At 39.9% G+C, this 22,081-nt stretch overlaps 2 protein-coding genes across 3 annotated transcripts in view; both read left to right on the forward strand.

Moving 5' to 3' along the window:
- Positions 1-1,485, forward strand: part of LOC139474617 (TPR repeat-containing protein DDB_G0287407-like) — a 28,784-nt gene extending 27,299 nt beyond the window's left edge. The window contains exon 19 of the mRNA XM_071257700.1: positions 607-1,485. Coding sequence (XP_071113801.1) covers positions 607-945 — 339 coding nt within the window. The 3' untranslated portion in view covers positions 946-1,485. The remainder of the gene's footprint in view (positions 1-606) is intronic.
- An 8,039-nt stretch (positions 1,486-9,524) lies between these two features.
- On the forward strand, positions 9,525-21,382 carry LOC139474828 (uncharacterized). Of its 2 annotated transcripts, none has more exons than XM_071257971.1 (4): positions 9,525-9,770; positions 16,786-16,977; positions 18,209-19,861; positions 20,694-21,382. In XM_071257971.1, exons 2-4 carry the CDS (start codon positions 16,788-16,790, stop codon positions 20,924-20,926), a joined length of 2,076 nt encoding a protein of 691 aa, XP_071114072.1. In that variant the 5' UTR covers positions 9,525-9,770; positions 16,786-16,787; the 3' UTR covers positions 20,927-21,382. The 2 variants fall into 2 exon arrangements, with proteins under 2 accessions (XP_071114072.1, XP_071114073.1); XM_071257972.1 differs by having other exon boundaries at positions 18,209-19,783.
- Positions 21,383-22,081: the final 699 nt, after the last annotated feature.

Below are 22,081 nucleotides of genomic sequence, written 5' to 3' on the forward strand. Positions count from 1 at the left end.
ATGATATTATTCCAATGTTACAGTGGTGTCGATGTATGATATTATTCCAATGTTACAGTGGTGTCTATGTATGATATTATTCTGATGCTACAGGGTGTTGATGTATGATATTATTCTGATGTTACAGTGGTGTTATGTATGATATTATTCCAATGTTACAGTGGTGTTGATGTATGATATTATTCCAATGTTACAGTGGTGTAGATGTATGATATTATTCTGATGTTACAGGGTGTTGATGTATGATATTATTCTGATGTTACAGGGTGTTGATGTATGATATTATTCCAATGTTACAGTGGTGTTATGTATGATATTATTCTGATGTTACAGGGTGTTGATGTATGATATTATTCTGATGTTACAGGGTGTTGATGTATGATATTATTCCAATCTTACAGTGGTGTTATGTATGATATTATTCTGATGTTACAGGGTGTTGATGTATGATATTATTCTGATGTTACAGGGTGTTGATGTATGATATTATTCCAATGTTACAGTGGTGTAGATGTATGATAATATTCCAATGTTACAGTGGTGTTATGTATGATATTATTCTGATGTTACAGGGTGTTGATGTATGATATTATTCTGATGTTACAGTGGTGTCGGTGCACACGTCCAACGGGTGGATCCTGGTCCAGCAAGCCGGTCATGATCTGCACGTTCTGCAGACACAAGCAACAGTGCTTCAACCCCGCCAACAGGTGGCAGGCTCATGTCTCCTGCGTCATCTGTGGCGCCAATTGCTTCAGCCCCATGACGGCGACCGCTAGTCTGTGCACATTCCATGGTGTTGGTACCCCAACCAGTGCTAAGTGTGTCATCTGTAAAAGACACATGAGTCTCCAAGTTAAAATGTCCGGGGATATCCAAGGACGTCTGTGTGGTCAGTGTGGATTTGGCAACTATGGGAAGATGTGTTCCTATGTCGGTCAGTAGGGAACAACAGCTGGAACACTACTGGCTTTTGAAGGGTGACCTTGTCCTTGGAGGAAACCTGCTGATGTTAACTTGTCATTCCTTTTTTATTTTTTATTCAACGGTTCCAATGACTTGCAATGTGCTCCATGTATAATTTTGAGATAAACTCACTAGAACTGGTGTCCCTGCAGACTTCACGACGCTAAGGCTTTAAAGAATAACAGTATTGGTTCTCAGGCAATGGTTTTTGAAAATATAGTGCAGGCGGTGTCCTCTTTTTCAGCTGTTCAAACCAGTATGTAACCAAATAAACAGGTGTCTACAATCAACCTGGGAAAGGGCCTCCCTACATAAATGTTTTCCTTGATGAGTAAAATGCTGGAATACAGTATTTGACAACCTTTGGACTTTAAAATGGAAATAAAAAGGAAACGTGTGGCGAATGATGATGCAGGCGGTGCCTGAGAACTAGCCTAAGTTGAATGTGGAACAATAAGCTGACGGCGACCACTAGTCTGTGCACATTCCATGGCGTTTGTACCCCAACCAGTGCTAAGTGTGTCACTGTAAAAGACACATGAAACTCCAAGTTAAAATGTCCGGGGATATCCAAGGACGTCGGTGTGGTCAGTGTGGATTTGGCAACTATGGGAAGATGTGTTCCTATGTCGGTCAGTAGGGAACAACAGCTGGAACACTACTGGCTGGAACTAACTAGCCTTAGTTGAATGTGGAACAATAAGGCTACATAAAGTGGGCACCCCTAAAGATGTGTCAGCAAACCTTGTAGATGTAGCTCTCCACCCCACTCCACTATTAAGACATCCCCTGCTCATTGCCAGTCAGAAGACATGACATCACATTCAGCTATTGAAAAGTGCCAAATTTAAGCTCCCTGATATCCCCCAAACATGAAATACCCTCTCTCAGTCAGTTTCCGTCATGTTTTCTACACAATATCTTTTACCACACACACGGCTAAATCTGCAGTTTGCAACTAATTATTGCACAGAGAAGTATTTTAAAATGCTTACCGACGTTACCGACAATAACTGAGACAGAAGTACTATTCTATTAACATTATTTTCCTTGGTGATTCAATTCAATTTCTCTTTTCAACGTACTGAGGAGGCCATAGGCTCTATCGTACAATCATGATTACAGGAGCAATTGGTACAATCATATAATTTCCATACTTGATTTTCTTTGTATAAAAGCATGATATATGTACATTGAAAGATTACTTATGGTTTCAATGTTGCTAATGTTCCTTGGTGATGCGGGCATCAAATTGGGTTTTCAATCAGTGGTGGTTATTGTGGTTTGATATGTCAGATTGTCAAATCATAATCCATGATTTTGCAAATTTATTCACATTCCCAATTCATAGAATTTGCATTATATTGGGAGTCAAGTCCTTAACATCCATGGATAGTTAAAAAAAAGTATTGCAAAGTGCTTGTATTTCAAGAAAAGGGCACATCGATTTGTATTTAAGTCGTTAGTGTCACAGGAACGATGTCTACAGTTTAGAGATGTCGTTCTAGACATCTGTAGGATTTTTTAGTAGGTAATCAGTAAGTATTGCAGTCACTGAAACTGAAATGTTGTTCCTGTCAGACACTTCAACATCTGTCTCAGACTTACATTCAGCTGGAAGGAAGGAGATGTTGCTATGGTAACCATCTGCAGATGTTCTAATCATTCCTGTTGGAGACTTCCTTTGATAAAACAAACTAATGTCAATTGTTGATTATATTTTTTAATGGAGAAGGAAGGACCCATAGATATTTTTATACTGAATGTGACTACTGTGATATTTATTGTTATACAGTCTTCATTTTTACCTCAGGTGAGTGAAAGTCAAGAGAGCTTACTTTGTGGTGCTTTGTCCATCTTTTGGGTTATCCATCTGTCGTTAACTTTTGGTTCAACAAGGCCTATTGCGTTAAAATAATGTATGAATTATCCCATCTATGGGGTCTCTAACAGTGCACCCAGTGCAATTTCCTGCAATTCTGATTCAACTTCTGATCCAACTTCAAAATGGCCGCCACAGTGGCCATATTGAAATGACCATTTTAGGTCACAGAACTGAAATTTAAGTGAGATTATGTATCATATGCTGTTGTCCTGTTGTCAGTCTGTCATTAACTTTTACATTTACGACAGATCCTCTGAAAATACAAGGCCCCGAGGAGCTGAAACTTTATATGGAGATCCCATCTATGGTGTCTCTAAACTTGCTCACAGAATTCTGGCCTGACTTTAAACATGTCTGATAATATTTCTCCATGACAGATATGATGAAAGATGTTTCTGGGGAACAAATATGGATTTCCATTGGATAGATCACTGTAGTTGAGTGGGAATATATATTCTGTAAAATTGCCTTTTTTTCAGATGCTTGTTCGCAGGCCTCATTTTTATCTACAAAGACATTTTGTTTATTTTTAGGTAAATATATATTAATATTTATATCTTCATACCTTAAAATTATTCATATTTTCACATTACATTTCTGTTTTCATATTGCCTTGGTTGTCTTTTTGTTGTTTACTCTTACAAGTACAACATTTACCATGTAGAAAGATTGAGCCTTAAAATTATGGTGCATAAAATCTTGCAGACAAACGTGAAGTCTACCTAAGTCTGTAACTGTTGAGTTAAAGTTAAGTTGTCCTCAAGACGGTAATGATCTTGTTTTAAACTTTATTCTAGTCTTTGTTATTTACACTGAATGTGCTCGACTCTATGTAGTCATATCATATGTTTAGTCATTGGTGTATTTAGATTTTTTTGTTGCAATTTCTATTTTGTCACATTTGATTCCCCACACAGGTATAATGTGTGGCTCATTTCTGGTGTCCCCTATCATGATATTGTTTGAATATTGCTGAAAGAGTCGTAAAACCATACCCTTCTATATAATGCAGTCTAGCAATCACCACAGAAATTCTTGTCTCATCCAAAGACATGGTCACATCTAATAGCTACAGGACATGAAGCTATTCTTAATAAATAAAACATCCACTACTTTGAACATTTCCCAATTGAAAGTTTGGATTTATCCTGAATATTCCGTTCATGGAAATGACATCTAATGTGAAAATATAACATGAATGTAAAAGATATGATTACTTAACATTTCAGAAATAATGTGTCAAAGTGTCAAAGTCAGAAAATAATCAGCCTTGATTACCTGTTGAAACAGATTCCATTGGCAAAATAGTGAAGGAAATTGTATGAATTTATCATTGAAAATCAGTGATGATGCCAGGTGTTTGCTAATAGGGTTAGCATGACCCGCTCTACTGGCAGAACCCGCCACTCACACAATTTTCATTAAGAACTGTTTGTTTGTTGCTTAACGCTGCACTCAGCAATGCTCCTGTCATGTGACGACAGTCTGTAAACAATCGAGTCTGTTAAAACAAACTTTTTTTGTTGACATAATTATTGATATTTTGTGTCCCCTTATTATCATGGGGGGCGGTCGGGTAGCCTAGTGGTTAAGGCGTTAGCTCGTCACGCAGAAGACCTGGGTTCGATTCCCGACATGAGTACAATGTGTGAAGCCCATTTCTGGTGTCCCCCGCCATGATATTGCTGGAATATTGCTAAAAGCAGCATCAAACCATACTCACTCACTTATTATCATGGTGATTATTTTCTGTCTGAAATCATTTTTGTTAATATTGACTGAATATTCACAGACCTTTTCAACTGCCAAAGATTGAAGCGCCTCTCCTTTATTGGGCCAGAAATATGGTATTTGTTTTGTAGACTTTCCAGGAAATATAATCCAAGATGAAGAATTAATCCTTTGAAACCTCATTACCATTGTCTAAAGGCTATAGCAACAGACCTGTAAACTTGATATTGATTACCAAATATCTTTTGGTATCATTTTAGAAAGATTTCGAAATGCTTGTTGTTAGGATACCTGTTCCATTGTCTGAAAGAAAGTTTTTGAATATGAGTTAAACATTGGCAATATTCCTATTGGCCTTGCAAAACTGCCTAATAGTTAAGGTATCACAAGGACTAATAGAAAATTGTGATTTTTAAGGGTTTTGCTATAAGGACTAGTGGACTAAAACAGTTAGTTTCTTCCACTGTTGAATTAAGGTTAGAACAAGACTAACAAGAACAGAATAGCATATTTATAACTGAGGATAATTATATTGTCCATTTTGTTAAACTTTTGATATCATTGTGGGCAAGTAACCATGGTAACAGTCACAATAAACATCATATATTACCGCTCAGCCTCTACTCAACCCAACTTCAGGGACCAGTTTATTTGTACACAATGATATTGTATTTTTTAGTAAACATATTGTTATGACAAACACTTTTTATGGAAGTCAATAAATGTTTATACAAATTGTTTAGTGATTGTGTTGTTATTGTAAAACAGTCGTGTTAAAGGAGGAGTCGGTGGGCTCTGGGCTGTGAGCAATCACTACCAATGTATTATACATCAATATAAGGAAATAATATATCTGGCACAATTGAATGTGAAATGCCATTTATTACATTTGAACAGGACATGAAAGTGCAATATACATTTTTGTTTATTTGTTTTTTAACTTTTGAAGAGCCCTTTGGAACAGGATTTTATGGAGGTAAATGATGTGACGTGTCATTCAAAGTTAGGCAACAGATTTTTTATTTTTTGTCTCATGGGCTGCCCCTACTGAAAAGAAGTTGGAAAAGAAAGAAATTAATATAGACCATCTTATACAATATTAAATATTATATATAAATTCCATTTCTACATCACTATCGGTGATTCAAGAAGCCAGCTGCAGTTTTGATTCCACGGCAGAATGACTTTCATATAAATAAATAAATGAATAATTGAATGAATGAATGAATTTATTAAATCAATCAATCAATCAATCAATCAATCAATCAATCAATCAATCAGTCAATCAATCAATCAATCAATCAATCAATCAATCAATCAATAAAATATGACAACCATTTATTTTTATTTTTATCTCAAATGACCTTGTGTGGAAAAGCAGGAATAAGTCTGTGAAACAAAATTAAGAAAGTGTAGCCTTGGGCATGGCAGTACAAATTCCTGACTTTAACATGCATGTATACACAAATCAGTTATTGAAGTAGACTGATATGACGAAAAGGAGTGCTTGTAGCATGAAACATTGGGCATGTTGGTGTGAAACAAGTGCTCGTCACAGGCTGTAATAATGTCTGGCAGGGATACTAAAACAGCATAATGGTTCCATAAATAATCTGAAGTTAATAGTTCACCTATACAAGACCATTCCAATATAGAGCAGGCTCTTTGATAGTAGAAGACATCCATTAGTATAATCACAGCTTGGGATCCCTGTGGGCATTTAGTAATACAGTCTAATCTTTAAAGGGACTTAAGACTCTGTTCATTATGTCAGAATCCATCACACCGTCAGGAGTCCACCTACAGGTATGGCTTGAAGATTGAGAATATGTGGTTCCCGTTCCACAAAGCGACCTTAGCGCTACGATCGTAAGTCAATGTAAAATTATGACGATCACCTTAGCGCTAACATCGCTTTGTGGAACGGGGCCTATGACCGATGTTGCGTTTCTTTCTATCCCCCGAGCGCTTCCGTGGTCTTAAGGATAGACCATCTGCCCCGAGAGAGGAAGATCGGTGGTTCTATTCCCGGTCGCGTCATACCAAAAGACGTTTAAAGATGGTACTTGTTTTTACCCTGTCTGGTGCTGTACTGACTGTTCTGTAAGGTTACTTACACTTTGTGTTCTGCCAACTTCGGACCGCCTCTATGGTCTCATGGTAGACCGTTTGTCCCGAGAGAGGAAGGTCGGGGTTCTGTCCCCTGTCGGCGTCATACCAAAGGAAGGTTAAAAGATGGTACTTGTTGTTACACTGCCTGGCGCTCAGCATGATGGGGCTAAAACATGGACTGGTCTGCTCGGAGTCAGTATACTGTATCTGAGTGGGGTATTCATGCTAAACTGCGGCATGGTATGTCAGTGGGCTAGCACTTTCAGTCGCACACACACACACACACACACACACACACACACATGTGCGTCGCTATGTAAGTGCAATAATCTTGGACCCATCTCACCTCACCTCACCTCACCTCACCTCACCTCACCTCGACCCCTATGGGTGACTATGCTCTTTCTGGTGTTTCATAGAAACAGGAAGTTTGGGAAGTTTAATGTCACAACGGAAATGCATCATCCCACATGGTTAAGAAACCGCAGTAACAGGGAGCAATCACATTAGGCAGACTGCAAACAATCTCCTGGCATTCGATGGGTGGTTAACGTACATTCTACCATGAAGTTGGAAATTCCTCGATTCTGATTGGTCAATCAGCGGTATCAAATCACTATAACCACTGCGCGTTCGATACAAAATTCACTTGAGCGCGGTTAAGGCATTATATAGGTTCTACATTGAACACACATTGTGTTTATTCCCTGATTCAGTATCAACTCTTTTGAGCAGTACATGCGCATGACAGATTAACTATAGTACTGTTAAAGTGTGCCGTTTGGTCTAGTGTGACTTAAAAAATATTTTGATATTTTATAAAATAGCACATGTAAATATGCGTAACATATTTGGCCTACTTTCTATTTATCAAAATGTTACACAGCTTTGCGTAGGTTATTTTATCAAATATCAAACTTTCTTTTAAGATATACTAGAGCTAATGACGCTATAACAGTAAAATGAAAGAATTGTATGTTTTTGCGCATGACAGATTAACTATAGTAATATGAAAGAATCGGGTGTTCTTTAACTTCTTTTGAGTAGTATATGCGCATGATAGATTAACAATAGTTATATGAAAAAAGTCGGGTGTTCTTTAACTTCTTTTGAGTAGTATATCTATCTGTACAGGTACGTGTAAAGATCAGTTCCGCTGAGAATTTAATCCGGGCGGGAATAAATCAAACTTGTAAATGAGTTCACTGGTAAAATTGGTTCTTGCGGCACAGTTATTAGGGAACCAATTTTCAGGAGGTATGCACAGCTGATGCCACCCTTATGTATGGCATATTAATGACCGATCTGCGTCTCCCCACTTGCAATATATCACGTATCTGGTGAGTTCGCCAGTATCTTGCCGCAGATTGACGTCACGATGTTAATTCTTTTTCAAACGTTCTATTTCAGAAACGTACATTCAGCCAAACGTAAGCCAGTATGAGCAAACACCGAACTGGTCCAGGTCTAAACTCTTTACCTTATGGCGGACATCGCAAAGATGATATATGTCAATAAAAGGGCTGTATTTGTTTATTTGAATTTGGGGGTCGGTGAATGTATTTTGTGGGATGAATGCCAATAGTCTCATCAACTGTTTCTAGAAAAAAATATGTCATGATGCATTACCTGCATGTGGAGTGGTTGAGTATGGTTTTACATCGCTTTTAGCAATATGCCAGCAATATCATGGCTGGGGACACTAGAAACAGGTTTCACACATTGTACCCATGTCGGGAATCGAACCCGGGGTCTTCGGCGTGTCGAGCGAACGCTTTAACCACTAGGCTACTCGACCGACCGCTCTGCATGTTGACTTCATCGAGGCATAAGTGCTTCTTTTTCAATAGTCTAAGCGTGGGTTTGATGACGCACACGTTTGATAGCGACAGTGCTCGCTGTGTCGCACTTTTGTGTTTGTGTTGATGAACGTATATCAGTTATCTGCACGAAAAGGGTAGAACTGACTTAACCTTTATTCGAAACATCACGTCTCTCTTGCCTTGTCTCTTGTCGAATAATAAGTGATATTTTCAATTTTTATACACATTTGGTGAATCAACCCCGACGTCTGCGTAAATAACTAACCTACATGTATTGTTTGTTTGTTTGTTGTTTAACGCCGCACTCAGCACTTTCCCAGTGATATGACAGCGGTCTGTAAATACTCGTATCTGGACAGCACAATTCAGTGATCGACATCGGGAGCTTCACAGGATGTCCATTTGACTACTATTGAATATGCATTTATGCAAGCCAATTTTGAGGTATATTTGCTTAAGAAAGAAGCTAAATGTAATGCTTCCCTGCTGATTTAGATAAAACCTTCATCTCAATCGTAATTTTAGATTACATTCAGTATTCGATTCCCCACATGGGTACAATGTGTGAAGCCCATTTTCTGGTGTGCAACGCCGTGATATTGCTGTAATATTGCTAAAAGCGGCGTAAAATTATACCCGTTCACTCACTTAATATGAATATCGTGTATAAAGTAGACCATTTGTCTATGGTGATGGCCGTAATAAGTGTCGATACGTGTCTTGATATTGTTGGTAATATCATCCTATCTGTGTGAATTATTAGCCCATGTGAAGGTATCTCTTGTTGTTCAGTACAGTTTGACGTCCCCCTATCGATCTGTTGATGTAGATTCTTGTTACCGGGCGGGTTGTCGCAACGCCGTTCCTTTCACTCCGATAAGTCGTCTTGACTTCTGACCCCCAGATAGCAGACGACACAGGTACGAGTGACTCAGGTGTAGGGGGCGCCACGTCACGAGCAGACGACAAATCGATCGCTTCCCATCAGTCATAGCGGGGAAGTTGGTGACAGATGGGAAAAGTTCGATCAAAACTTTTCAGTAGTTTCACGTCATGAGTATGTTTTCGACGGTCGTCACCATCCCGTGGAAGGATAGTTACCGCCATTTTCACACCGACTGAGAAAGGGAAGGAGTGAACCAAACTGAACAAATACTATATCTGGAGTGTACACAGGAAGGCCATCACCTATCGGTTCTACAGCCGCACTTGGGGCTATTCTCCATCGCACGGGGATCTGTAAACACATTCAGGTAACCACATTAACGCGTGTCACATGTTTATATTATAAATCTATAATACTGACAAGTCGAATATACACCGTGTTTCAACTTAAATTAATTCAGAATGATGTATGTAATAGAGAGTTCGTTTTGAACTGTTAATAAACATAATATATTCAGTCAACATGTCATTTGTAAATGACTGAATAAGTTAAGCGATAAAGCGTTATGAGAATATAGACTTAATACCTCTTAAAATCAATGGCATACGTCTGTGAAACGTCTTTTCATGTCTAGAATTGACGTTAATCATGTACATTAGAGCAAAATATTAATATGTTTTAACGTAAAAGTCATACCAATCGGTCGTCACTGGATAACAGGACACAAACATACATAATCAGATATTATGTATAAATAATTTTCGCAATAATCCTAACATAACAGAGAGTACATTTTTTGTAAAACGAGGCACACATAACATATATGGCGAAACAATTGGCTAAATATAGTAAGTTCCCACGGTGCATTCTTACCAATGTTCATAGAAGAATATCTCGTCAAAATGATAACATTTGTCAGGGGTATTATATTTCAAACATATTAATAAATTGTGAATATGTAAGACTAAGAAGTTATGATATTTGCAAACCTATCTTTCTTAATATCCCATATGATACCGTTACTTTAAATTCAATATGATTGCTTCATGAACAAAATCCAACGTGTCATTAAATTGCCAAATAGTGTGTGATCTCTTTAAGGCAAATGTTTTTATGTCAAACAAATGACTCAATCTATGTCAGTTCTTTCCTTCAAAGCGTTTCGTTTAATTTTGTCATCTAACTATATATTCCCGGTTGATGCGAACAACTATTCAAAATTCATGAGGGCGTTAAGTAATAATCTGTGCAATTTCTAAGTGTTATTTTATTTTCCTCCGTATCAAACGATATGCTGCATTGATGAACAAACATGACAACTTTGATAGATTGCATTCTTCCCCTAATAACCATGTAATATTACAGCATAGCTCATCCCCTACCTGTAGGTCACATGACCGTCTGTGCTGTAACAATCTATAACACATTGGGCTACACGACATGTCGCCGACATTAACATGTCCTGTCGCATTAATATATGCCCCTTATAAGTATAAAGATGTATATAGACTCCCTGGTATAATCAATAGAATTGTGTAGAGGGTAAAATTATTTCCATTTGATATATTTCGCATGTGTAGATTTGATCTAATTATTGATTAAAATGAAATAAAAATAAATGTCAAAGGACGAGGCACGATAAGAGGGCAAATGACAATGTCAAATTAAAGTTGCGGGACACCATTGCGATATTGGAATGAAAGTGATAAGACATGTTCAAGTGTGTGATAACTTCCCCTTATTCTACACTTACAGGTATTGAACTGACATGACAATATATGTATGGATAAATGAGTGAAAAGTTACGATTTGTAAAACAGAAATCTAAATTTCAGCAGGTCGTCTGTGACCCGTGACAGTTTTTATCCAGACTAAAAAGCCTTATTTTCCCGAAGAAGCAGTTTCGGTCAAAGACTTGCTAATGTTTAAGTATTAAAGGTGCGGTGAGATTGCTTAGACGTTAAGCGTTGTCTCGTCAAGCTGAAGGCCCTGGGTCGATTTCCCACCTGGGTACAAGGGGCCCATGTCTAGTGTTTCCCCAGCGTAATATTGCTAAAAGCGGCGTAAAAAAACATACTCAATCACTCACTCAAGTATTAGGAAACACTTCCGGTTCCCTGTATATCCGCCTGTCGGCCGTAGTTTATCCTTGCCTGTTCATTTAGTGTTGGTATCAGTCAAACACAGACAGTCTAATTCTGGTTTATACCTACACACTGGATACCTTTCACACTGATTTGTAACGGGTTTCCCCATTTGTTAAATTACCATATCCCGTGTGACAAAATGGTCCGTTATCATTTCTTCGACCTGATTTATTTATTAGATTTTGGAACACTACCTAAAGGTTTATTTTCTATGTTGTGTTGTGTACATGCTTGTATTCTTTTGAGGAATATGTCAGTCGTTGATTGAATGTTTCTTACATCATTTAGTGATAAGGTAACAGGTACATCAGAACCTTCTGTCTGTCTTAGCTTGCCCGGATATCATTCAAAAGGCATTTCTTCTCATAAACGATTTGGCCGTTTTAAGTACTTATACTGTTCTTCATAACTGATATTAGGAAATGCTCTTCTCTGGGCCTGGAAATCCCCAAACGTACAGATATTATGATGTTCCGGTTTATAATGTCGAAGATTCTGTTGTGGGATAAGAATGTAACGAAATAAACTGCCTGGCAAAAGAAAATATACACTCATGTTTAAAGGAGGCTTAAAATGAAACAAGCAAGAAATTGCTATTCGATGGTGATGAATATTACACGGATATCATAGTTGTGTTTTGGACCTTAAGTTTGCAGTGTTTCGGCGACGTTTTGATATCCAATTGTCAAGTGCATGCCTTCAATTGCCCGTCAGATTGTCTTCTGGTACGTAAAACATGTACAATAACTTGTTATTGAAACATCAGATAGGCCATATACCTGCTAAGTTCTGATTTAGTAATACACCATACCACGTAAACCAAACCAAGACTTACCATCCAAACACAACACACAGAACATCACCTCCCTCTTAGAAGTATGAGAGATTACACCTTGTCGCAATGGTAATCACATGTGAACGAAACGGCATTGTATGGGGCAGTGTGTCTGTATATATGAGCATATGCATTTTACATACGTACGGCTATTTGAGCCCTTCTGTATGTTATGTGCTTTAGACATACTGAAATACTGTCCTGGGACATTGGATACACACACATGATTTGACACCGCTGTTGTGAAATTTGTGTGATAAATGATATAACTAGTGTTCAATGTGATAAAGTATATGCTTTGTGTAACTGCGCGATAAAGCATATACTTAGTAACTGTGGTATAAGGCATATACTTAGTAACTGTGGTATACGGCATATACATAGTGTAACTGTGTCATTAGGCACATAAATAGATTGCAAGCGATTCCTTGGCATTTGATTGGCTAACCAATTAATGTTTCCATAAATCGAAAAAATAGGCCGCTCCCACTTACAAACTACTGTTTCTGATTGCCTGATAATGGAATGGGCGGGGCTTATTGTACTGAACGATGTCCCTGATTTCGTGCTGTTGTCAACAGTTTTATGTGTTACTCATTAAATAAGCAGTCTGTGATTTTATCATATCAGTTTGGACTCAGGTTTTTTACGATTATACGCCAAAAGTATTGAAGTCAAAATACTTAGTGTAACTGTGGTATAAGGCATAAACTTAGTGTAACTATGTCATTAAGCATATACTTAGTGTAACTTTGTCATTAAGCATATACTTTGTGTACCTGTGTCATTAGTATATACTTAGTGTAACTGTGTCATTAAGCATATACTTTGTGTACCTGTGGCATTAGTATATACTTAGTGTAACTGTGGTATAACACATATACTTAGTGTAACTGTGTCATTAAGTATATACTTAGTGTAACTGTGTCATTAAGTTTATACTTAGTGTAACTGTGTCATTAAGCACATACTTAGTGTAACTGTGTCATTAAGTAAATACTTAGTGTAACTGTGTCATTAAGTTTATACTTAGTGTAACTGTGGTATAAGGCATATACTTAGTGTAACTGTGTCATTAAGCATATACTTTGTGTACCTGTGTCATTAAGCATATACTTTGTGTACCCGTGTCATTAAGCATATACCTAGTGTAACTGTGGTATAAGGCATATACTTAGTGTAACTGTGTAAATATGTGATATGGCATTGAACAGCATTCAACTGTTGCTGCATGATAACATGAAGATGTGTGTGTGAGCGATATAATGTTGTTTTGCGGCTCAATCACCAATGTTGCTATAAAGGGCACTGTAGCCAATTGGGTTTTGGTCGAACAAACCAGAGGTTGATAGCATGAGGACGTTTCCACGCCGTATGGGTACGATGACACAAAATCAAATAATGCATTGTGACAACCCTGAGCTGATTGTACTTCTCCCTTATGTATGTATGTATGTTGTTTGTTTGTTTTTTTGTTTGTTTAACGCCGCACTCAGCAATATTCCAGCTATACGACGACGGTCTGTAAATAGTCGGGTCGAGTGATTGATATCATGAGCATCGATACACGACGCAATTGGGATACAATGACATTTATCAACCATGTATGTATGTATGTATGTATGTATGTATGTATGTATGTATGTATGTATGTATGTATGTATGTACGTACGTGTGTGTGTGTGTGTGTGCGTGCGTGCGTGCGTGTGTGTGCGCGCGCGTACGTGCGGGCGTGCGTGCGCGCGTGCGTGCGTGTACACATCCTTCGGTGGTTTCCATCTTCCTGTTGATTGTGAAGTGTCGATTTATAGTATGACTTCTTTGACACTGCGCCAGAACATGTAGTTTTGGTTTATAGATCTAAAGATGAAAAAGGTTTGGGGAAACCATACATTTCATAAATGTAAACATGACACTGGGGGAGGGATATCGGCGTGGAGACGTTATTCCATGCAGGTTAGTGATTTCCGATGTACGTTTGTGTGTCCAGGTAGAAAGAAATCATTAACCCAGGCGCCATCTGGCGGTAACACATGCTTCCGGTATTCCACTAGTGACGGCGACACACGAGCTAGATGGATCAATGAAACGTGTGACTTGTCAGCGAGAGCAGTGAACTACACACACTGTCAGCTGGGCACACTTGTCCATGTTAAACATGCATAGATAATACAGACTAAACACAGGACTGAAGTCTTGGTCGACCCAATCTCAACAAATGGAGCCACTTTTTATGGATAACAACTTCTATATTCTTCGTAACGACGTTTCAGGGCTACTTCTTGCTTCGGAGTAAGCGTATTGAGTTTACATACACAATGTATATACCAGCTCATATGTGTACACATGGAATTGTTATTCTGTGTGTGTGTGTATTCTAGTGGTTAAAGCGTTCACTCGTCACGCCGAAGACTCGGGTTCGATTCCCGACATGGGTGCTATGTGTGACGCCCATTTCTGGTGTCCCCCGCCGTGATATTGCTGGAATATTGCTAACAGTGGCATAAAACCATACTCACTCACTCACTGTTATTCTGTGACAATATGTCATCGACCCCTCTAATGTCGCATGCAGATATGTATTGACATTATTTGTAGTTATTATACACCAAGGATTTAAGTGAATGAATATGGTTTAACGCCACTTTTGGCAATATTCCAGCAATATCATGGCGGGTGACACCAGAAATGGGCTTCACACATTGTACCCATGTCGGGAATCGAACCCGGGTCTTCGGTGTGACGAGCGAACGTTTTAACCACTAGGCTCCCCGACCGCCCCTCAACAAGGATTTAATTATAAAGCGATATATATTGATTATACTACTCAAAGGTTGCTAAAGATATAAAAAAAAATCATGTATCTCGGTACACAATGATTGGGAAACCCCTGTAGGGCCTCAGTTTCGTGATAGGGGACAGAATCATGCAGTCATCATCATGAACACGAGGAGCTTTTGTTTGGTCATATCGTTACAGAATCGTTGCACATCATTATCATTATTGTACGCATGGAGTGGCCAGCCCGCCCACCAGAGCGTTCACCGGTCACTCAACACTATCGACTACATGTGGAACGTACTACAAATAATCGAATCTGGACCAGTCAATCCAGTGATTGACATCATAGCATCGATCTACGCATTTGGGATACGATGACCTGCATCAACCAAGTCAGCGAGCCGGGGGGCACGTCTAAGGCGCCGCAATTCGCTGTGCAGAGTTGCGTCCCTTGGGCATGTCAGAAACCTATGATTGTGGGTTCGAATCCCGGTTTGCCCCGATTATGTTTCTACGTTTGTCGGCACTATACCCGTGTTCGTGGGTTTCACCGAAGTGGTAAACGTCTGAGACCTGTATCACTTCGGGCTTTCCTACCACATTAAGCTGACACGCCGTGATATAACTGGAATACTGCTAAAAGCGGCATTAAGTACAACTGACTCACTCTTACGACCAGCATCGGTTGTTTGGGACCAATTCGAACTGGAATCAATCCATACAAGAACCAGGAAGTGCTTCTACCCTAGGCTGGCGTATGGCTGTGGCTGTAGTGTAAGCATTGGTTATATACGTGACAGAAGCAGCTGACACAGTGGTATAAGAGTAGATACTTACATAGATATGGTGTAACCTCGAAGTTCGAGAACCCTCAACTTCGACTAATCCTGGGATAGCCCTGGTGTCAAAGGCGCAGCAATTCGCCTTGAAAGTCATCTCGAGTTTTTCGTCTACATTATGTTGACACACCGTGATATAACTGATACATTGACGTGTCCAGCGCGACGTAAACACTAATCACTCACCCAGAAAGAGTATTGCCCTAACTTCGAATTACATGCCCACTTCGACGAATAATACAGACATATAAAGATACGTAATAAGTATACACCCGTAAGTTAAATTGATATAAAACGCCAATGCCAGAGAATAACCAGTCTCGATTATCTACGAAACAGATTATATTGGGAGTAAAAGGCAAAAGAGCGGTGAAAATTATGTGAATGGATCACTATATATTTCCTTATAAAATATGGATTTGTTTCACATCATATCTTCCGACGAAACTAATTCGTTTGGAAGCGTGACACGTATTAAAATACAGAAATCGAAATCGATTATCTAATGATAACAAAGGCATAGTATTTCACTACCCTTTATATTGTTTTTCCTCTGCTTCTTTGCAGCCTCTGAATTTGACACTGTACTCATCTAGATAACCAAACTGTATTAATGCATCAAAATGAGGTAGTGTCCAATGTAGATATTTCTAAAAGATACATGGAAGTTCACGATATATGAAAGTGAAAAAGGGGCGGTGCTTAAACTTTCTTCCAGGTGTATATATAACAATAACCATGCACCCATGCCATGTACATGTACGTGCTTGATGGTTTCAGCAATGCCAAGACTCGCTGTCCTGTGCCTGGTGTGTATAATTGGCGCAAGGGCGTCCGATGATTCAGAAGAATGTATAGGGATACTTGTAACAGGACTCAGTGCTCGGCAAGTCGGCGAAGGTATCCGCACACAGCTGAATAGTGTGCGAGCGGACTGTGTAATTACATGCGGTTCGTCGTGCTGTGAAACAGGTACACCCACCTGCCCATTACAACCCACTAGCTTTGAATATCACATGATCCTCCTTACATCCTTTAATGCCGATGCGAGCAACCATGCTTGCCTTAAAAGGCGACTACGCTTGTCTTAAGAGGCGACTTACGTGATCGGGTGGTCAGGCTCGCTGACTTGGTTGGTGCATATCATCGTATCCCAATTGCGTGGATCAATGCTCATGTCAATCACTGGATTGTCTGGTCCAGACTCTATTATTTACAGACCGCCGACATATAGCTGGAATACTGCTGAGTGCGGCGTTAACCAGCACACAAACAAACAAATAAAGCCGATGCGACGTTAAATTTTAAACCCCTCTCACCTTATATATTTTAAGCCATTTCAATAAGACCAAACCCTGCAATCAGTTGGCAAAAGTGGGCTTGTTCTTGAGTACTGGTATTTACTGCCTGGCCTTACATAGGCTGATCCCCGTAGGCTGATCCCCGTAGGGATGCCAGATCAGAACTGATCCCCAGCAGCTATGCTGGGGTTAAAGAGGTGACCAAATGGATCGGGTGGTCAGGCTCGGTGATTTGGTTGATTAAGTGTCATCGTACCCGACGTCGTGGATCGTTGTGCACAATACTAATCACTGGAGTGTTTAGTTCAGACTCGATTATAAGCAGTCACATAGCTGGAATATCGCTGAATGCGGCGTTAAACAACAAACAAACAAACATTTGTTGAAAACTCCGTAACGATTTACTAACGCAGCTGTGGGGATGCGGGCTGAGATATCGATGCTTGGTGCACGAGTCGTCTTAAGTCGATCGGATGGTCAGGCTGCGTGTGTTTGGCTTATTATGCTTGTCATCCTAGCCAGAGGGCGTCGATCGTTGATTATGTTTTCAATCACTGGTTTGCATGGTCCAGACTGAATTATTTGCAGACAGGCGTCATATACAGTAAAGTACGTTTATAACGAACACGCTTACAACGAACTGATGGATATAACGAACTGATTTTTTGTCCCTACTATTTGCTAAAGTTATGCTGTATATATGCTTAAAACGAACTACGGTTATAACAAACTAAAGTTAGTGGTCCTTTTGAGTTCGTTATAACCGTAGTTTATTGTAGCTTAAATCTTGCTGACTGGCGCTATACAACATTCACATGAATTACTCACAGTTATGTCAGAGAAGTATTTATTGTCCAAATATGTCGTCTATGCAGATCTCATTGCATTCCTTCTCCTTCCAGAGGGCTGTAACGTCGCAGTGTACGACAACGCTACCACAGAAGGATTTCCAAACTGTCGTCTGCTCACCTGCAACCCCTTGGAAGCCTGCGTGGGTTTCATTGAAGAGACAGATGCTACTTCTGTGCTTCAGTTACAGCGAGTCACAGAAGAGCTTGTTCGAAAAAAAAGAGCAGCCCCTGATGCAGGAAATCCTCAAGGATTCCCACAACTTAGTGGACAGGATCCTAACGCAATTACACCTAACTTATCCACATCTGGACCAACGAGCTCACCGACCGGAAGTAACACAACCCCAACAACAACACAAGGAAATAACGGTTCCAATGTTCCTGTGTCGAACAATAACACCGCCACCACGCCAGCGGGTGGTACGACTATTGGTGCAACATCTAGTACTCCCTCCCAAGCAGCCACAAACCTGGAGCAGTCGGTTGATCAACAAATTAAAAAACTTGCAGATAAAGACACACCGGAAGGAAGTGTTTCTACATCCACAACGTCACCTTCTCAAGGTGAAGGTCAGGGAGTTTTGTTAGGTGGTGACGGCACAATTAATCAGTCAAATCCCGTACCACAAGGCAATATCACGCAGAATGTAAGTAGTGACTCAACATTGAATACATTACAGGACAAGTCCAAAGGAGTTCAGATTGGTGATGCCGGTGTGATCGGTAACAGCGTTCCCTCTCCTTCGTCCCCTGGCGGCGAAAACGCCACGACTTTAAACACTACTTTATCTCCTTCGCTGTCAGGAATACATGACCTGGCGAGTGGTGTAGGAGTTTCTTCTTCTCCCCCGCCCCCTGGTGGCCAAATAGGAGGTGTCCCTGGTGACAATGTCACAGATAACTCTACTTTAACCCCTGCGCTTTCTGCAATACAGGATAAGGACAAAGGAGTGCCGATTGCGGACGATGCAAACCTTTCTGGTGAATCCTTCCCCACCCCTCCCCCGCTGGGTCAGTCGGGTAGCACTAGTCAGACTACCATCAAGACGCCACCACCCCCATCACCAGCCTCCCCTCCTTTCCCCACTTCTCCCGAGACGCCTGCTGCCACATCGACTACCAGCAACACACCCGTTAGTGGAACTACTTCCTACCCAACACCTCCACCCCTTGTAAACAATAACACGTTTCCATCTCCCCCACCACCTTCAACGACGACGACAACAACAACGACATTATCTACAACAACTAGTAATCCTACTACACCACCACAGACGCAGTATTCGACAACCCAGGGGACTACTACACCCGTTGCAGCAACGTCACAATCTACGTCATCTACAACCCCAACACAATCTACAGTAACGCCACCAAAGCTTTTGACAACCGTGTCCACAACACAATATCCCTCATCGGAGACAACGTTGTCAACAGCAGCAACCACTGCTGCCACGCCAACGTCTACAACACTAGCAACAACACTAGCAACGGAGAAGACAACAATACAATCCACAACACCAGCACTTGCATCGTCCTCTACAACGACACAAACTACGCCAGACAACAAAAGCACAACTACATTGTCCTCGACAACGACATCGTCGACTATGGCCCCGAACCCTCAAGGTAATGGTAGTGATGCCGCAGTTGTAGAGGCGGAAGAGATGCTTGCGGGCGCAATACTAGAACAAGAAACTAATATCTGTAAGTTATAGAACAATTCGAAACAGTTACAGAACATAGATACATATCTGATTTCATAGTTTAAGGGTACATTCTGCATGGGGATTCCGGGTCACAATAGGTCCTCAATATCTCATAACTGCCGTGAAAACAAAGGGGATCAAACTCAAATATCGACACAAGGCGACCTTTATAATGCTTGAATTTTGAGGAATGAGACGTAAAAGAACTCATTTATTGGAGCATATGTTTCATACGATACGGAATTCCTATTGATAATATTCGTCATCACATGTTAAGTTCCTGTAAAAGTAGTAATATTAATAATACGATCTTAGACACGAATTAAACACTGTGTGTGATGTACGTTGATGCTTTTCTTTCCAACTATTAAAACAATGCCAAATGAAAATGTTATCAAATCTTAAATGAAAAAAACAAGGCATCTTGTGATAATATTCAGACAATATAGAGCTGGTTATTTGTGTACTCACTTCGCATGCAAACACTAAGGGGCGCCAGAGATGGTCTCTGAGGACGTTAAAGTGTAAAACATCAGACTACCCACCTTAGGCAGTAGCCTGTATCAAAGTATTGACTTTGTATGTTTACCTTGTCATAATGTTTTTTTTGCATTTGTAAGTGTTATACATATAATTTATCCAAAATGGTGTCCTTTGAACTTCAGGACATAACTGTGGATACTGAATATTCCGACCTGCTTACGGAGACAAAACGTCAGAAAATATTCTCCAGGTTAAATTAATCCATCTCTGTGTACCTTATCATCATTATAAGACTTACGATGTCCTGGGCTCGCAAACTAATCAGCGTTTCCATGTTACTCTTTCAGTATCGAAACCATCTCCTGACTCCAATAGCGGGAACGGAACATTAAGCCAATCAGCGTCGACCTCTCAAGCAGGCTCGGGTCACTTAATGGTGGTTGTTCTTGCATCGGCGTTGTCCATTGGTCTGTTCATCTTCCTCGTGGTCGTCATTATGGTTGGAAAACGTGTGTTCGAGAGCTGGCAGCGACGCCATTACTCCCGTGTGGACTACTTAGTGAACGGCATGTACAACTGACAGTGTTAAATATCACCACTAGAACTTGTGACACCAAAAATCATTCTATATATGCAATCACTTCGTCTTTTCATGATACGTGTAAAAATTTAGCGTTTCCATGAACACTGGAATGTGTTCAAATGATGTAATCTATGCGTACAAAAATCACCTGGCGACTGGTAGGAGTTGACGCGTGACGTCCCCATGTATAAGTTTGAATGATGGTATCTGGTGGTTATAGATGAACAGTTCTGTATACAGGCTAGAGAGCTGTTGCTGTTGCTGACGTTGCTGTATAATGTGCACGAACAACACGTGTCCTAGCAACACGTGTTCTCGCTCGACTGACCGCAGTCAACCGGCCTGTACTTAAAAGTTATCCCACACACTCCGTCCTCTCGACACAACACATAAAAAATCCTGCATTTAGGACGAAAGCAAAGTCAATCAGTGCATGCCTGCATTCCTTTCGTATTGTCTTTGTGTTGGTATAGAAATCAGTAAGTAATATTTTACATAACCTGTACATCATATGTGGATATATTGGTATTCACGACTACACAGAGATACAAATCACCTAGACTACGATGACGTTTATTGTATGCATGATTAATCCATATTGGGATAACTTATCATTATCATATGTGACACATGTGAGGGTTGGCCAATAGAAGACATCTGTGCGAGGTACTTGGACCACTGACGTGTGATATATCATTTAGATTCAGACACGTGACGTCTTAACACATAGCGTTTGTGTATTCGTGTGATAGCGAAGTTGCATGCATTGCTTCGGGTAACTTTAAAATGTTGCGACGTAAAACAATATTTACTCACTCACTGTTCAAATCGAAATTGATAGAACATTCATCCCCCAGATTGTGGAATATATGAAGAGTGTAACATGCCTATTTGTCGAGAGTAGGGAAAAGCGTAAACGAGATTGTAACAATGTCGTCAGTCTGGACAATTACCGGGTACTGTAATAAAAGTCTTGCAGAAACCGAATTCACAGATATTAGTTGTTATTGGTTTTCGTAATCTGTACTTGTCGTCATTAGATATGCAAAATGGTATGTGGATTTGAAACTGAAGGTGTTGTAAAAGGCTATCATGAACATGCGTGTATCGGACTTAACGTAAGGGTGATTGGTACGTTCTGAGCCTACACAG

Source organism: Haliotis cracherodii, unplaced genomic scaffold, assembly GCF_022045235.1.
Source record: "Haliotis cracherodii isolate W230 unplaced genomic scaffold, xgHalCrac1.p SCAF_3, whole genome shotgun sequence".
NCBI lineage: Eukaryota > Metazoa > Mollusca > Gastropoda > Lepetellida > Haliotidae > Haliotis > Haliotis cracherodii.

Coding starts and splice junctions, on each gene's coding strand:
- LOC139474828 (XM_071257971.1), top strand. CDS start 16,788: ATGCCAAGACTCGCTGTCCTGTGCCTGGTGTGTATAATTGGCGCAAGG. Junction 16,978..18,208: donor TTCGTCGTGCTGTGAAACAG/GTACACCCACCT, acceptor TTCTCCTTCCAG/AGGGCTGTAACGTCGCAGTG. Junction 19,862..20,693: donor AGAACAAGAAACTAATATCT/GTAAGTTATAGA, acceptor TTACTCTTTCAG/TATCGAAACCATCTCCTGAC.